At 49.4% G+C, this 17,035-nt stretch overlaps 1 protein-coding gene across 4 annotated transcripts in view; it reads right to left on the bottom strand.

Moving 5' to 3' along the window:
* ASAP1 (ArfGAP with SH3 domain, ankyrin repeat and PH domain 1) overlaps positions 1-17,035 on the bottom strand; it is a 1,875,051-nt gene that overhangs the window by 114,527 nt on the left and 1,743,489 nt on the right. For all 4 annotated transcript variants that reach the window (XM_085604920.1, XM_085604922.1, XM_085604921.1 and 1 more), the window contains one exon: positions 170-672. In XM_085604920.1, coding sequence (XP_085461046.1) covers positions 170-672 — 503 coding nt within the window. The remainder of the gene's footprint in view (positions 1-169; positions 673-17,035) is intronic.

The raw sequence follows: 17,035 nt of genomic DNA, 5'->3' as shown, positions 1-17,035 counted from the left end.
TTTTGATTTTTAAATGCTAGTTTTTACATTATATCAAAACCTAACTGTGACTTCACTTAAACCTTTAGTCATTTCAGTCACACAAACATTTATTGGAGATTAATCTTAAAACCACAAGTCCTTTAAGATCATCATGTCAGTTGGCTTGAAATCTATACTGTATACCTACCGTATTGATTTTTCTGGGCAGGGGAACCGGAGTCTCTGGAAGAGGAGGCACTCCATCACTGGAATCTTCAGATATCTGCCTCTGGATGGAGTCACTAGTCGGTTTATTTGGAGAAAGGTCTGCTGACTGAGGTTTGTGATGTAAGTCTGACATATGAGTCTTCAGTGATATTTCTCCTACTTGTGTTTTTGATGTTACCTCACCAAGCTGTGGTTTTGGTGGAAGATCCTTTACTTGTGGTTTTGGAGGTAAATCCCCAAGTAGTGGTTTGGGTGGCAAATCTCCAAGCTGGGGTTTTGGGGGTAGTTCTCCGGGTTTTGGGGGCAATTCTCCCACTTGAGGTTTATGAGATACTTCTCCAGACTGCACCTTCAAAGGTATGTCAACAAATAGTGGTTTTGGTGGAAGATCTACAGTTTGTGGTGACTTTTGTAAAATTTCAGGTTGCTGATTATATCTATCCATGGAAAGATGATAACTGGCATCTATTTTTCTTAGTGCAACTAAAAAAAAGAGCATACACAAGACAATTACTATACATTTTAAATGCATGCCACAGTATTAACACACCACCATTTATGAAATGGATCATGTATAACACAGAAGTTCAAATAGCTTGCCTTCGGTAACTTTCTTTCTTATGGATATGACTGTACTTCCAGAATACTTACTTGAAACCACTTCCAGACGCCAGACTACATCCGATAATTTATCCATAGCACTCACCAGCAAGGCATAGACAAAAATGGCATAAAATCATTATCTTGCAACTCTACCAGAAGTGCTGAATGCCATATAAGGGACGATATGTGCCTGTGACATCAGTTCTATCTATTTTCCACACCTGCAATGTTTTAGGGACATAAAACGTCGGAGCAGAAAAAGCTAAGCAATACCAATCTCATGATGGAAAGGTGTAAATTATGTGCAAGAGTGGTCACACGCATCAGAAAGATTGTTACAGAAGTTTATGTAATTTGTACTTGTAATGACTTAACTTCTGCAGAAAACGAAAACTTCCACACTCTCAAAGGCACATCCCCGTACAACAGGAGGAACGGGGAGGACCAAGTCAACTTTAGATCAAATGGAATATAAAGAACAAGTTACTTACCTTCGGTAACAATATATCTGTAAGAGACATAGATTAGTTATAGATTTCTTACCTTGTGTATGACCCCAACGCGTCAGACTGGATCTGGAGATTTATTTATTTTCGTCAGCAGTACCCGTGCGCGTCAAAAGGTGGCATTGTTCGGCTCCACGTTCATCGTTGGCGTTGTGGTCGCCGGGATGACTTCGCGGCAGCTACTTAGACGCCGCCCTAGCGCGCTGACGTCAGTTCTTTTACACGACAATCCACGCCAGAAGCGCAGAGCCATGCAAAACACTGACAACTGGTGCACAAAACTAGGGTCCTGGAAGGGATTCCCTGACCCTAGAAGTCAGTTCGCAGAACGGGGAGGATGGGTGGGGAGGTAAGGAATCTAAAACTAATCTAGGTCTCTTAAAGATATATCGTTACCGAAGGTAAGTAACTTGTTCACCTGAAAGAGACAATTAGTTATAGATTCCTTACCTTGTGAATAGATACCCCAGCAATACTAACCCCGGAGGTGGGTCTGCGAACCAAGTTCACACCAGAAAGTCCTGGAGAACAGAACGGCCAAAGAAGCAGTCTCTCCGGACTTGGCTCTCCAGGCAGTAGAGTTTCATGAACATGTGCAGAGATGCCCACGTAGCTGCCTGCCAGATGTCATTGAGGGGGACTCTCTGTCCCAAAGCAGTGGTAGCTGCCGTCACCCTGGTGGAATGGGCGCGCAATCCCACTGGAGGCTCCTCCTTAGCCAAAGAGTAGCAAGCTTGGATGCACACAACGACCCACCTGGAGATGGTCTGTTTGTGCATGGCATGACCTTTTTTGACGCCCACGTGGCAAATAAAGAGCTGGTCGTCCACCTGGAATTGTTTGGTGCGATCCAAAAAAAAAAAGCAAAGCGCACGTTTTGGATCTAGACAGTGGAGCCTCTTTTCCTCCTTAGAAGATGCGGAGGCGGAAAAAGGGTGGGACAAGGTATGTTTTGATCAATGTGGAAAGAAGTAACCACCGTGGGAAAGAAGGTCTGGTTCTGAGGATGACCTTGTCCGGATGAACAGCCAGAAAAGGAGGCTTTGAAGAAAGAGCTTGGCACTGACTCACCCTGTGAGCAGAGATGATGGCAACCAGAAAGGCAGTCTTTAAAGTAAGAAGTCTGAGAGGACAGTTATGAAGCGGCTAAAAAGGAACGAAAGAACAAAGTTCAAGTCCCACTGAGGCAGTACGAAGGGAACAGGAGGAAAAAAATGAGTAATGCCCTTAAGGAAGAGATTTACAACAGGGGACTTGAAAAGAGAAGGATGATCAGGAAGCCTAAAAACGGCTGAATTAGCTGAGAGGTAGCCCTTCAGAGTGCCCAGAGAAGAGCCCTGTGGGGCCCAAGACCGGAGGAAGAAGAGAACCTCAGAAAGAGGGGCAGAAAGGGTATCCAAAGCCTTTGCTGCGCACCATGCCACAAATTTGTTCCATCTGCAGGCGTATACCGTCTTCGTGGAGGGACGCCTGGCTGCCAAGATAACATCACAGACTTCAGAAGGAAGGTCGAAGGCTGTCAATTGTCGCTGCTCAATCTCCTCGCAAGGAGGTGAAGACTGGACAGGTTCGGGTGGAGGAGCGTCCCCCGCTGCTGCGACAGAAGATCCTCCCGAAGAGGCAGTGGGATCAGAGGATCGATGGCCATGTGTAACAGCTCGGGATACCAGATTCTTCGTGCCCAATCCGGAGCCACAAGGATGACTTGGGCCAAGTCGCTCCTGATCTTTTTCAGCGCTCTGGGCAGAAGTGGTATGGGGGAAAGGCGTATAGAAGACCGCAACTCCACTCGCGGCGAAAAGAGTCGCCTAGCGAGTGACGCCTTGGAAATATCAACGCGCAGAATTGCTGACATTGCGCGTTCTCTTCGGTGGCGAATAGATCCAACCAAGGCTCGCCCCACTGCTGATAGAGACCTTGCACCACCTCCGGGTGAAGACGCCATTCGTGATCCATCATTTATCTGTGACTGAGTTCGTCCGCCCTGGCGTTCAATGAAACTGCCAGGTGTTGAACTACCAGGGATATGTCCTGATGTTCCATCCATGTCCAGAGAGGGAGAGCCTCTTGACTTGGGCCCCATGAAACCCCCCCCGTGTTTGTTGCAGTACCACATGGCGGTGGTGTTGTCCGTGAACACCTGCACTTCCCCAGACAGAGGGAAGGAATGCTTTCAGTGCAAGACAATCGCCCGAAGCTCCAGAAGGTTGATGTGGAGCCCAGACTCCACCGGAGACCAGAGGCCTCTGATCTCCGCCTCTCCCATGTGGCCGCCCCACCCCAGAAGTGATGCATCCGGTTGGGGAAGGGAGAGGGATCTGCCGTTGACTCAATCCTGGTACGTTAGCCACCACTGCAATTCACGTGCAGTGCCCTCCCCCCTGATGCTATGCCGACTGGAACTTCAGGTCCCACTGCAGAGCCCGCATATGCCACCTGGCATGATCTACCAGCAGGATGCAGGAGGCCATGAGGCCCAGCAGCCTCTGGGTCATTCTGACCGAAACCCGGGATAGAGGCTGAAAGATCGGAATCATAGCCCGAATATCCCGGACTCGCTGCTTGGGAGGATAAACCCGAAACTGCGTCGTGTCCAGAACCTCTCCGATGAAAAAGGAGCTTCTGAGAGGGAGTCAGGTGTGACTTTGGCACATTCATAGTGAACCCCAGCAAGTGCAGGAGGTCTTCCGTCGTCTGAAGGTGGGAGACAACTGTCTGGGGCGAGCCCGCCTTCAACAGCCAGTCGTCGAGATAGAGGAAGCTGCGACCACCGTCATCACTTTCGTGAATACTTGAGGGGCGCTGGTAAGGCCGAAGGGGAGCATGGTAAACTGAAAGTGCTCGTGGCCCACCGTGAACCACAGGTAACGCTGGTAGGCTGGCAGGACGTGGATATGAAAGTAATCGTCCTGCAAATCCAACGCTACCATCCAGTCTACAAGGTCGAGGGCAGACAGAGCCTGAGCTAGCATCAACATTTTGAACTTCTCCTTCGGGAGGAAGTGGTTGACGTTCCTGAGATCTAAGATAGGCCTTTGTCCTTCTTAGGCACCAGAAAGTAGTGGGAATAGCAACCACGACCTACTTCTGGGGTAGGAACCCGCTTGATGGCTTCCTTGGCCAAGCGAGCCATAACTTCCTGTTGGAGAAGGGCCAGATGATCCTCCGACATTCGATGGGACTGAGAAGGCATGGCCGGGGGGATAGTCTCGAAGGGGAGGGAGTAGCTAGCCCCTTTGGACTATCTGCAAAACCCACCTGTCTGACGTGATGGTGCACCAGTGGGGGAGGTGACTGCGAAACCTGCTGCCCACTGGCGATTGGTGGCCCTGAAAGGTAGGACTAGGACGATTTGGAGGCTGCTGCAGAGGGGGCGGTGGTGGACTGGCCCGCTCACTGGCACCCAGACCCACAGCGGTGGGTCTCACGTCCCCGGCCGCGCAGGGGCTGACCAGCTTGCGCCGGCCTGTGGCTCTGTGTGTAATGTGGTTGGGGCACCCCTTCCGTAGCCACAAAAGGGGCAAAAAAAAGACTGGTGGTGGAGAGGCCCAAGGACTTGGCCGTAGCCCGTGAGTCCTTGAAGCGCTCTAGCACGTTGTCTGCTTTGTCGCCAAACAGGCGACGGCCATCAAAGGGCATGTCCATTAGGGTAGCTTGAACATCCCTGGAAAAACCAGTCGACCTCAGCCAGGTGTAGCGTCGAAGGGCTACTGATGTTGAAATCGGCCTGCCTTGCGAGTCAGCGCTGTCCAGTCCACATCGTATGGTAAACTTGGCCGCGTCGCTCCCCTCGGCACAGGAGAGCCTGGCCCGGGCCTCCTCCAGGCACTGGGGCACCACACACGCTACCGTATCCCACACAGAGTGGGTGTAACGGCAGCAGTCCCAAGCTGGAGGAAGAAAACATCTTCCCAAGATGGTCCAGCTTTTTGGATTCCCTATCAGGTGGAGCGTTAGAGAATGCACCTTTGGACGTCGAGGCTTGGACCACCAAGCTCTTAAGGGTGGGGTTTTGGAGAGGAAATTGGGGTCGCCCGGAGCGGGCGGTGGCGTCGGGCAATCATCCTATCCACAGGAGACCGTGTTGGGCCTGCAGTAGGTGCCCAAAAGGATGTCAGTTAGGGCTTAATTAAATGGCAGCAGGGGCTCCGAAGAGCTCACTGCCAGTTGAAGCACCTCTGTTAGGAGGTTAGTCCTAACCGCCACCGTAGGTAGATCGAGGTTGAGAGCCTCGGCCACTGCGTAAGAAGCTCCCTCCTCCGTAGCTACAGTAGGAGGAGACAACAAGCCAAGGTCTGGGGAGGTATCCAGACCACTGGCATCCCCCAACTCCTACTCTCCAGTCCGGATCATACTTCAACTGGTCAGTTAAAGGGTCTCCTGACCCCTCCCAGTCCTCACCCTCCTCTGGTTGCCAATCTGGCCTGAAAGAACCAGGGTGGAACAGGGGTACAAAAGTACCTGTCGGCGCCGAATCCGGTGTCGGTCGACATCGGTCCGGCTCCGTGTCCACGTAGGGGTGGAGGCCGGGGTCGACGCCCGCTGGGGACACAACCGGTGTCGGCTGTGGGCGTGGTGCATGTTGAATCCGTGCCAGTGGATGATTTATGAGGTCGACCGGCGCAGATTCGGATACAGGCCTGGATCCAAGGGGACCCTGCGGTGCCGGGGCCGAAGCTGCCAGCGTCAAAGTCCCAGGGCCCTCAGCCGAATCCACGGGGATTCAAAGGCATGCCAGCGGAGTCGGGCTACCCAAAGATGGCATGCATTGCTTCGTAAACACTTCGAAGCTGGGCAGGGGTCGCTCCGGGTCCCGGAAAAGGAGAGAAACTCGGAGCCGACCCTTCGGGCTCCGTAAGCGGAGCCGCAGGAGGGGCACCACCCGCATCTCTCATCACGTTGGCAGACGGACAGGGAGAAGTCAAAGAGCGACGTTGCTTCTTCGACTTCTTCTTGTGCTTCGACTTACCCGAGGAGTGCGAAGACGAGTGGTGGTGTTGGCTCTGCGACCAGGACCTTGAACGGCACGGAGCGGACTGCCGGGATTCGAGAAGCTTTCAGGACCGCTCCCGCAATGACTTCGGATTCATGACTCGGCAGTCGGGACAAGACTTTGGGTTGTGGTCGCGTTCCAGGTACCACAGGCACACGTTGTGTGGATCCGTCGCAACATCAGTTTTCGGCAGCAACCGCAAGCCTTGAAACTGGGCATCCCTGATGTGCACCAGGAGTCGAAGACTCAAAACGGTGTTGACAAAAGTCGGCAAAACGTCAGTCAAAAAGTGACTGGAGGTACCGCTCTCTCCGGATCTGCGCTGGCTGGCGTGGAAAAAGAAAGAACTGACACCAGCGTGCGAGGGCAGCATCTAAGTAGCTTGCGCGATGTCATCCCGGCAACCACAACACCAACGACAAACGCGGAGCCGACCGACGCCACCTTTTGACGCACAGGGGTACTGCTGACAAAAATCTCCAGATCCAGTCTGACGCCTGGGGATAATTCACAAGGTAAGGGATTTATAACTGTCTCTTTCAGATAGAGACATATGTAGGTATAGATTCCTTACCTTAGAATTACCCCCAGGTGCCAGACTGGAACCTGACATTTTTTGTGTAGCAGCACCCCTGCGCTTCAGTAGGTGGCGTCGGTCGACTCCGCGTCTGTCGTTGGCGTCGTGGTTGCTGGGATGACGTCTTGGTGTCTACTTAGATGCTGCCCTGCACGCGGACGTCAGTCCTGACATGACTTTCCACGTCAGAAGCGCAGAGCCATGCAAGACACTGCTCACTGGTGCACAAAACTATGGCCCTAGAAGGGAGTTCCTATACCTAGAAGTCAGTTCGCAGAACGGGGAGGATGGGTGTGGCGGTAAGGAATCTATAACTACATATGTCTTTACAGATACATCGTTACCAAAGGTAAGTAACTTGATTATCTGAAAGAGACTGTAGTTATAGATTCCTTACCTTTGAATATATACCCTAGCAATACCAACCCCAGTGGTGCGTCGGCAAACTAAGTTCACACCAGAAAGTCCTGGAGAACAGAATGGCCAAAGAAGTGTTCTTTACGGACTTGGTTGTCCATGCAATAATGTCTAGAGAACGTGTGCAGGGATGCCCACGTGGCTACTGCATCGCATTATTGACGTGGATGCCAGCCGGACAGATCGTTTCACACAACACTGCAAAGATACACTAGACGAGTAGTTTATATTTAAGACACCTTGACAATTTACTCCACCATTTGGCCTGGATTCTTCCAACATTTGGACATACTGGCGGTCACTTGACCTGAGGCCTCTTCACTCTCACCTTACGTCCTTCCTCGGACGCTTCACTACGACCAGGCTCTATTGATGCTCATTACTCTGGCAAGACTCAATCTACAACACTCATTGCCCTGAAGAAAGCCCATGTCTGGGCGAAACACGTTGGCTATTTCCAAAGACAAAAACCAAGCGCACCTGCATTAAAGACCATCACAGACTACAATAATACGACTATTGTTTGCTTTCCTATCCATATGCATTACATTGCTTTCAACCTGTTATCAACTAGTATTGCCTCTCCTCTCCCTCCTGTACATGCCCACGTGGCTGCGTGGCAGATATCAACCAGCGGAACTCCACGTCCCAAAGCAGTAGTGTCTGCCGTCGCCCTGGTGGAGTGGGCGTGCAGTCCTACTGGAGGTTTCTTTTTTGCCAAAGAATAACAGATCCTGATGCATAGGACAACCCATCGAGAGATGGTACGTTTGTGCATGGCCCAACCTTTCTTGGCACCCACATAACCCACGAAGAGTTGATCGTCCACCCAGAATTCTTTAGTGCGGTCAAGGTAGAAGGACAGCGCACGTTTTGGGTCCAGATGGTGGAGTTTCTCCTCTTCTCTGGAATGGTGCAGAGGCGAAAGGAAGGTGGGCAATGTGATGGTCTGACCTATGTGGAAAGAGATAACCACTTTGGGCAGAGAGGGCCTAATGCGAAGGACCACTTTGTCCATATGAAAAGTAAGAAAGGGAGGCTTGGAAGACAGAGCCTATAGCTCACTCACCCTGTGAGCAGAGGTGATGGCAAGCAGGAAAGCAGTCTTTAAAGAAAGTCGAAGAGGACAATTATGTATTGGCTCAAAGGGAGCGCAAATTAGATAAGTAAGTACAAGATTCAAGTCCGACTGGGGCATTACAAAAGGAGAAGGATGAAAAAAAGATAAGTAATGCCTTTCAGAAATCCGTTTACAATAGGGGACTTGAAAAGAGAAGGCTGATCAGGAAGGCGAAGAAAGACCGAAATGGCCGAAAGATAGCCTTTAAGAGTGCCCAGAGTAGAGCGCAGCTGGGCCAAAGTAAGAATTAAGAGGCAAACCTCTGAAAGGGGGGCATTAAGGGGATCCATAGCCTTTGCTGTGCACCATGCCACAAATTTGTTCCATCTACAAGCGTATACCGTCTTAGTGGAGGGACGCCTGGCTGCCAAGATGACGTTACAGACTTTGGAAGGAAGGTCGAAAGCTGTCAACTGTCGCCGCTCAATCTCCACGCATGGAGGTGGAGACTGGACAGCTTCGGGTGGAGAACCGTCCCCCCGCTGCATCGACAGAAGATCCCCCCCGAAGACACCGTCCCGTTCTGGGAGCAGCCAGAAGATAAGAAACAAGACTTTCAAAAGAAAAGATGATATTAAAGAGGAGGGAAGAACAAGATCACAAGAAAAACAATACGAATTTAAGATGCAGCATGGTTGTGTTGAGTAAAGGACTCAAATGTGCAGGAAAAACAAAGGAAGAATCAGAACGAATAGTGGAGAACAAGAGTGTAGGAGAGTAGGGTCTGCTATCCTATGGTCACCCCACATTTTTGCTTTTTGCTTCACTGGTTTTTGACATGTTGAGGCTGTGGGCCTGCCAATCAGACCCCCAGCCTGCTGTTCTCTCTACTAAACTAACACTATGCACCCTAGGTGCATAACCAATTGGAAGTAGATCACCCTGTGAGCCCCTGTACCAGTTTACACTAGGTACCCAGGGCATTGGTGTATCTAAGGCCTGCCAGGGGCTGAAGCATGTATTATGCCACCCCAGGCTTGACCTAACAAATTTGACACAACTGGCTGATCACTCAGCTGGGGTAAGTTGGTGTAACCACCTCTTACTTAGGTGTAGTATACCTATACCTAACCTTAAATGGGACACATGTTAACCTATAAGTCACTCCTATGGCAGGCCTTAGTAATCCTGAAGGCAGAGTGCTTGGTTCCATGTGAGATGGTGCTCTGGCATGAGCTGAGCCTGTCTGCAGTGGTCGGAACAGCTTCCTTCTACCGTTTCCAGATATCGTCATACCATATACTCTTAAGTGCATTATGAACCTCGCGGTTAAATGCTATCTTTGGTTTGGCTTTATCAAAACATGTCGAGTAAGGTGTCATACGAATTGGAATACTAACCCCTCGCCAATTCTGGCGACGGGGTTAGCATTCCACCCTTCTAGAGGGACACGTCATGTACAGTACCTGAAACCCGGGTAAAATCAGACATAGCCTCAGCTCCACAAAATGGATGCTGCCACCACAGACACAAGTCTGCCCTCCTGCTGCTGGGAGTCCTTCCAGCTTGGGAGACGTGGACAAAGGGTTTCCTGCCAGGGGAGGTGCGAGCACCACCCCAGACAGGATTTTGTGTATTGGTCAGGTAGGGCTTGAAAGAAACCAGACATGCCTGAGGCTCACAAGGAGCCTCGGTGCATATGCCAGTTCAATCCGGTCCTGGGGCACACCAGCCCCGGACCTGGGGCGAGCTGGACAAAGGATTGGGGGTGTAACCACCCCCCTTCCTGGTCCCACCCTTAGGGAGGGACCTAGCAGGTAGTCCGGCCCCTAGAATCCGCTTAAAGGTAGGAGCTGTGTCCTAAGACTTCAGACATCCTGGAATCAACTTAACAACAAGAAGAAGACGGGAACTTCGACGCTCTGCTGCACAGAGGACTGAAGGAAATCTCCCCTATGGTCAGGGAGTGACCATCTTGCTAACGCAAGCACCAACCAGCTATTGAACGTCTGCTTTGCTGCCGCCTCCAGCCGGAGCCCGAGCCCAGAGCCCGACAAGACCTGGACCTCCAGACCTCTCACAGCCCGATCCACAGTCCCTGCAAAGAAGGAACCCGTGGAGGCACCGAGACCCGTGGAGCCAGCCATCTTGGAAGACCGACGACAAGCTGCAAGCGCAACGACAGAGGCTCCCTCCAAGTTGTGCTTTGGGTCCTGAGAAGCCCAACCACCGAGCAGCATCTGCACCAAAGGTGATCCCTCCAGCATCTCCACGATCTGCGTGGGGCCCCTCTGCACTTTGCATCTCGACGCGCCTGCCCGGTCCCTGGCCCGTTGGCTAGTGGCCATTTTGGCGACCTATTTGAAAATCAACGACGCTGGTCTGGTTGCTCCAGACTGGCCCTAGCTGCTCTCCAAAAGAGCAGCCCCTCTGACCTTGCTGGTCAGAACAATCAGCTTTCTTGAACTTCCACGACTCCTGCCTTTGCCAAGGCTTGTTTGCTTCTTTCGAGTCGCCGACACCGCCGACAGCGAGAGCCTGCGTGGGCAGCTCGTGACTCGACTCCTGGACGTCGTCGACCTTCAGGGACCACGTGGCTGCGGAGACAAGCTACACCTAACCACCTGTTTGCACCCGACATCGCCTGGTACCTACCTGGTGCCTCGCCGGTCACTGGCAAGTGACTGTGAACACTGTCCCCTCTGCTTTCAGGTCTTCTACAACTCCGATCCACCCTTGGATCCAACGCAGCTCTTCTGGACCGACCGCCTGCAGCATCTTTGTCATCAGGCTCCATTGAATCGATAGAAGAAACCCGACGCACTTCGAGACCTATGCACCCGCTTCCTGTGGGTGAGGTAAAGCTGGCACTCCGGTGCCCAAGTGTAGAGAATCATCTCTAGTGTCTGTGTTTCAAATCTTAAGATCGTAGTCCACCCAGAAGACCCTTCCTGCAGTAACTTTCTAACTTTTACGAACACATTGAAAACCTATGGGAGCACGCGTGTGACTTTCCTCACTGCACGCGCAACCCGTGGACCTCCTGGTCACTAACTGAAGTTAGCTCCTTGTAGGCCCAGCGATTCTAGAGGCCCTAGGCCTTTTTCCTTTCCTGTTCGTGGTACTTATACCACTATTTTAGTATATGGTTTGAGTGGCCACCAGGGCCCATCCATATAAAGTGCAACTTCTGTATATTATCACATTGTCTTGTTTAACGATTTGTGCTCCTGTGCTCATAAAGAGTCTAGGGGATATTTTGAGAAATAAATACATATATATTTTGAATATATATGTGTGTGGTGTCCTTTCATTGGTATAAAGGGGGGTTACATTTGGTAAAACAGCCTGCTTAACACGCTTTAACGAGTTTAGCCTCAAAGACTGCTTAGCCTACGCTACCACTAGGGCAGCTAGTCCAAAAAGGTTGACTTACAACCACACCATAAGGGTTGCTTGGCATGGTACAAGGTGGTCACTTTAACTAGTGAACATCATATACCAGGCCAACTTCTCACAAAGAGTGAGAGAACAAGGAAAATTGTACCTAAAATGAATCTCAAGAGAAGATAAAGTCAGTGCACATACACAGAGAAATTCGATGTCCAAGTGAAGATAGAAGAGATGTGATTTGAGTTTTTTTCTTCTAGAGTATCTGTATCAAGTGCTCACTACATCTGAAGGAGAAGGAAGAGTTAGATAACTGGGAAAAGATAATCGAAACTAAAGTGAATGACGAAAAAAAGGGTCGTTAGTGTACATGCAGGCAGGAATATGGTGCCCCAGTGAAGACTAAAGCGATGTCTTAGGTTGTTTTGAAACTAGCAAATTCTAGGTACATATTGGATTGTCTGGCAATGAGTTCCACAGGATAGGGAACATGCCAGACTGGTTAGCATGCCAGTGGAGTTAGAAGTTTTTTGCCGCTAGACTAGTGTTTCCCAAATTGAGGGTTCTGAACCGATTTTTGGTGGGTTGTGAAAGTCCAAGCAATAAAAGATTACTAAGATCTGTATTAATCTTATTACATTTGCTGCACTTCAAAGACACGTCAAACGTCAAGCTATGTTCTTCTCACGAATTGCCACTTATTTTGCAACATGGAGATTAGTGTTTACAAACTCCTTTTACTTTGCAGTAACAGTAAGAAAAGTAACGTGAATTAAGTGACAATATTGCTGGGGTACAGAGAGTTTGAAAGGAATGGCTGTAGGATGTAATTTTTTTAACACAACAAAATGTAAATACCTGTAAATGAAATGTACATATTGAGCAGTTAGGAAAGCAAAACTGAAGCACATTTTGTTGCAATTCGGAAGTGCGATGGAAACAAAAGGTTTTATTAGAATCAAAACAAATAACACATTACTTGGTGATGCACACATGATAAATATTTACTGACACATTATCTTTTGTGTGCAATGCACAAGTCACTTACCTTCGGTAACACCTTATCTGGTAGAAACTATCTAGCCGCAGATTCCTTACCCTAGACGTATTCCCAGATGTCAGACTGGATCTGGAAATATTTATTGGGCAGTACCCCTGCACGCCAGTAGCTGGCACTGATTGGCTCCGCTTGGCGTCGTCAGCGATGGCAGTGACGTGCGCAGGGTCCACATAGGTGCCACGCCTGTACGCTGACGTCAATTACTTTTCGTGACTTTCCATGCCAGAAGCACAATGCCACGAAGTACACTAACCAATGGTGTGGAAAACTAGGGCCCTGAAAGGGAAAAGCACTGCCCCTAGAAATCCGTTCGCAGAGCAAGGAGGATGGGTGGGTCCATAAGGAATTTGTGGCTACAGAGAACCTCTACCAGATATGGCATTACCAAAAGTAAGTAACTTGTGCATCTGATAGAGAGTACTAGCTGACTCCTTACCTTAGAATTGATACTGAAGCAATACCTCCCAGGAGGTGGGTCAGCAGACCAATTTCATAGGAAGAAGTCCTGCAGGATCAAAAGTGCAATGTGCTTATCTCTATGGCTCGGACTGTCCAGAAAGTAGTACTTGGTAAACGTGTGCAGGGAAACCAATGTTACCACCTGGAAGATGTCCAAGACTTAAACTCTGCAAGCTAACACATTTGTTGCAGCTTTAGCTCTGGTGGAATGAGCACGCAAACCCTCAGGGGTAGCAGATTTTTATACAGGGGCACAATCCATCGTGAGATGGTCCTCTTCTGTACAGCCCGCCTTTCCTCACTCCGACTTACGCTACAAAGAGTTGGTCGTCCACCCGGAACTCTTGTGTGTGGTCAAAGTAGTAGGACAACACTTTTTATGGGTCCAGATAGTGAAGTCACTCCTCTTCCTTGGAGTGATGTGGCAGAGCGTAAAAAGAAGGCAAAGTGATGGATTTGCCCATGTGAGAGGGAATGACTACTTTCAGGAGAAAGAACGCTATCATACAAAGCGCCAGTTTGTCTGGGTTGATTTTCAGATAAGGAGGCTTGGATGACAAGGCCTGAAACTCACTGACCCCTTCGGGCAGATGTTATAGCCATGAGAAAAGCTGTCTTGATAGTACGGAGCCTGAGTGGACAATTGTGCAGGAGTCTAAAGGGAGCACACATAAGGAAAGTGTGGACAAGATTGAGGTCCCACTGGGGCATAATAAAGTAAGAAGGTGGAAATAAATGTTGTAAACCTTTCAGAAACCTATTTACAAAAGGGGGTTTGAAGAAGGATGGCTAATCAGGCAACCGCAGTAAAGCTGCAATAGCTGAGCAATAACCCTTCAGAGTGTCGAGAGCAGAGCCCTGTTGAGCAAGGGAAAGGATGAAAAGAAGAACCTGAGAAATGAGGGCAGAAAGGAGATCGATGTTTCTTTCTGGACACCAATCCGCCCAATGGCAACAGTGAACTGTCTTGGTGTAGGTGCGCCTGGCTGCCAAGATAACATTACAGCCTTCGGGAGGAAAGTCGAAAGCTGTCAACTGTCGCAGCTCAATCTCCATGCAAGAAGGCAAAGCGTTGACAGGTTTGGTTGGAGAACCCGATCTTGCTGATGCGACAGAAGATCCTCCAGGAGGGGTAGCCTGATCGGAGGACCAATGGCCATGCTCAAAAGCTCAGTCTACCAGACTCTCCGTGCCCAGTCCAGAGCCAATGGGACCCAGTTGTTCCTGATCTTCTGGAGAACTCTAGGCAGGAGTGGTATGGGTGGAAAGGCATACAGGAGGCCTGAGCTTCAGTTGAGACAATAAGTGTCATCAAGCAAGGGCCGCCTTGGAAACTCCAGCGCGCAGAACTGCTGACACTGCGCGGTCTCCACCTGATCGAAGGGGGGAGAGAGACTGTTTCAGATTGTTGCTCAGACCACCGCTTCTTAAAATCTTAAACTTTTAATAACATTGATTGCTCCTGTTGATTTTGTACTGTGATTTTAACATATTTTAACGAGGGGAATCTGTGTGTTTTTACAGTTCAGCGCGTAGCCATTTCGGAGCAAGCCCTCCCGAAGTGAGTCAGCGCTCTAGTTCCCGGGTCGCACACTATAAAGCACGCTATGACGCGACCGCGCACCTGATCGAAGGGGGGAGAGAGACTGTTTCAGATTGTTGCTCAGACCACCGCTTCTTAAAATCTTAAACTTTTAATAACATTGATTGCTCCTGTTGAATTTGTACTGTGATTTTAACATATTTTAACGAGGGGAATCTGTGTGTTTTTACAGTTCAGCGCGTAGCCATTTCGGAGCAAGCCCTCCCGAAGTGAGTCAGCGCTCTAGTTCCCGGGTCGCACACTATAAAGCACGCTATGACGCGACCGCGCACCTGATCGAAGGGGGGAGAGAGACTGTTTCAGATTGTTGCTCAGACCACCGCTTCTTAAAATCTTAAACTTTTAATAACATTGATTGCTCCTGTTGAATTTGTACTGTGATTTTAACATATTTTAACGAGGGGAATCTGTGTGTTTTTACAGTTCAGCGCGTAGCCATTTCGGAGCAAGCCCTCCCGAAGTGAGTCAGCGCTCTAGTTCCCGGGTCGCACACTATAAAGCACGCTATGACGCGACCGCGCACCTGATCGAAGGGGGGAGAGAGACTGTTTCAGATTGTTGCTCAGACCACCGCTTCTTAAAATCTTAAACTTTTAATAACATTGATTGCTCCTGTTGAATTTGTACTGTGATTTTAACATATTTTAACGAGGGCAATCTGTGTGTTTTTACAGTTCAGCGCGTAGCCATTTCGGAGCAAGCCCTCCCGAAGTGAGTCAGCGCTCTAGTTCCCGGGTCGCACACTATAAAGCACGCTATGACGCGACCGCGCACCTGATCGAAGGGGGGAGAGAGACTGTTTCAGATTGTTGCTCAGACCACCGCTTCTTAAAATCTTAAACTTTTAATAACATTGATTGCTCCTGTTGAATTTGTACTGTGATTTTAACATATTTTAACGAGGGGAATCTGTGTGTTTTTACAGTTCAGCGCGTAGCCATTTCGGAGCAAGCCCTCCCGAAGTGAGTCAGCGCTCTAGTTCCCGGGTCGCTCACTATAAAGCACGCTATGACGCGACCGCGCACCTGATCGAAGGGGGGAGAGAGACTGTTTCAGATTGTTGCTCAGACCACCGCTTCTTAAAATCTTAAACTTTTAATAACATTGATTGCTCCTGTTGAATTTGTACTGTGATTTTAACATATTTTAACGAGGGGAATCTGTGTGTTTTTACAGTTCAGCGCGTAGCCATTTCGGAGCAAGCCCTCCCGAAGTGAGTCAGCGCTCTAGTTCCCGGGTCGCACACTATAAAGCACGCTATGACGCGACCGCGCACCTGATCGAAGGGGGGAGAGAGACTGTTTCAGATTGTTGCTCAGACCACCGCTTCTTAAAATCTTAAACTTTTAATAACATTGATTGCTCCTGTTGAATTTGTACTGTGATTTTAACATATTTTAACGAGGGGAATCTGTGTGTTTTTACAGTTCAGCGCGTAGCCATTTCGGAGCAAGCCCTCCCGAAGTGAGTCAGCGCTCTAGTTCCCGGGTCGCACACTATAAAGCACGCTATGACGCGACCGCGCACCTGATCGAAGGGGGGAGAGAGACTGTTTCAGATTGTTGCTCAGACCACCGCTTCTTAAAATCTTAAACTTTTAATAACATTGATTGCTCCTGTTGAATTTGTACTGTGATTTTAACATATTTTAACGAGGGGAATCTGTGTGTTTTTACAGTTCAGCGCGTAGCCATTTCGGAGCAAGCCCTCCCGAAGTGAGTCAGCGCTCTAGTTCCCGGGTCGCACACTATAAAGCACGCTATGACGCGACCGCGCACCTGATCGAAGGGGGGAGAGAGACTGTTTCAGATTGTTGCTCAGACCACCGCTTCTTAAAATCTTAAACTTTTAATAACATTGATTGCTCCTGTTGAATTTGTACTGTGATTTTAACATATTTTAACGAGGGCAATCTGTGTGTTTTTACAGTTCAGCGCGTAGCCATTTCGGAGCAAGCCCTCCCGAAGTGAGTCAGCGCTCTAGTTCCCGGGTCGCACACTATAAAGCACGCTATGACGCGACCGCGCACCTGATCGAAGGGGGGAGAGAGACTGTTTCAGATTGTTGCTCAGACCACCGCTTCTTAAAATCTTAAACTTTTAATAACATTGATTGCTCCTGTTGAATTTGTACTGTGATTTTAACATATTTTAACGAGGGGAATCTGTGTGTTTTTAC

Source organism: Triturus cristatus, chromosome 5_1 (assembly GCF_964204655.1).
Source record: "Triturus cristatus chromosome 5_1, aTriCri1.1, whole genome shotgun sequence".
Taxonomy (NCBI): domain Eukaryota; kingdom Metazoa; phylum Chordata; class Amphibia; order Caudata; family Salamandridae; genus Triturus; species Triturus cristatus.
Note: the sequence above shows the minus strand (reverse complement) of the source record. Positions and strands in the feature narration are given on the sequence as shown.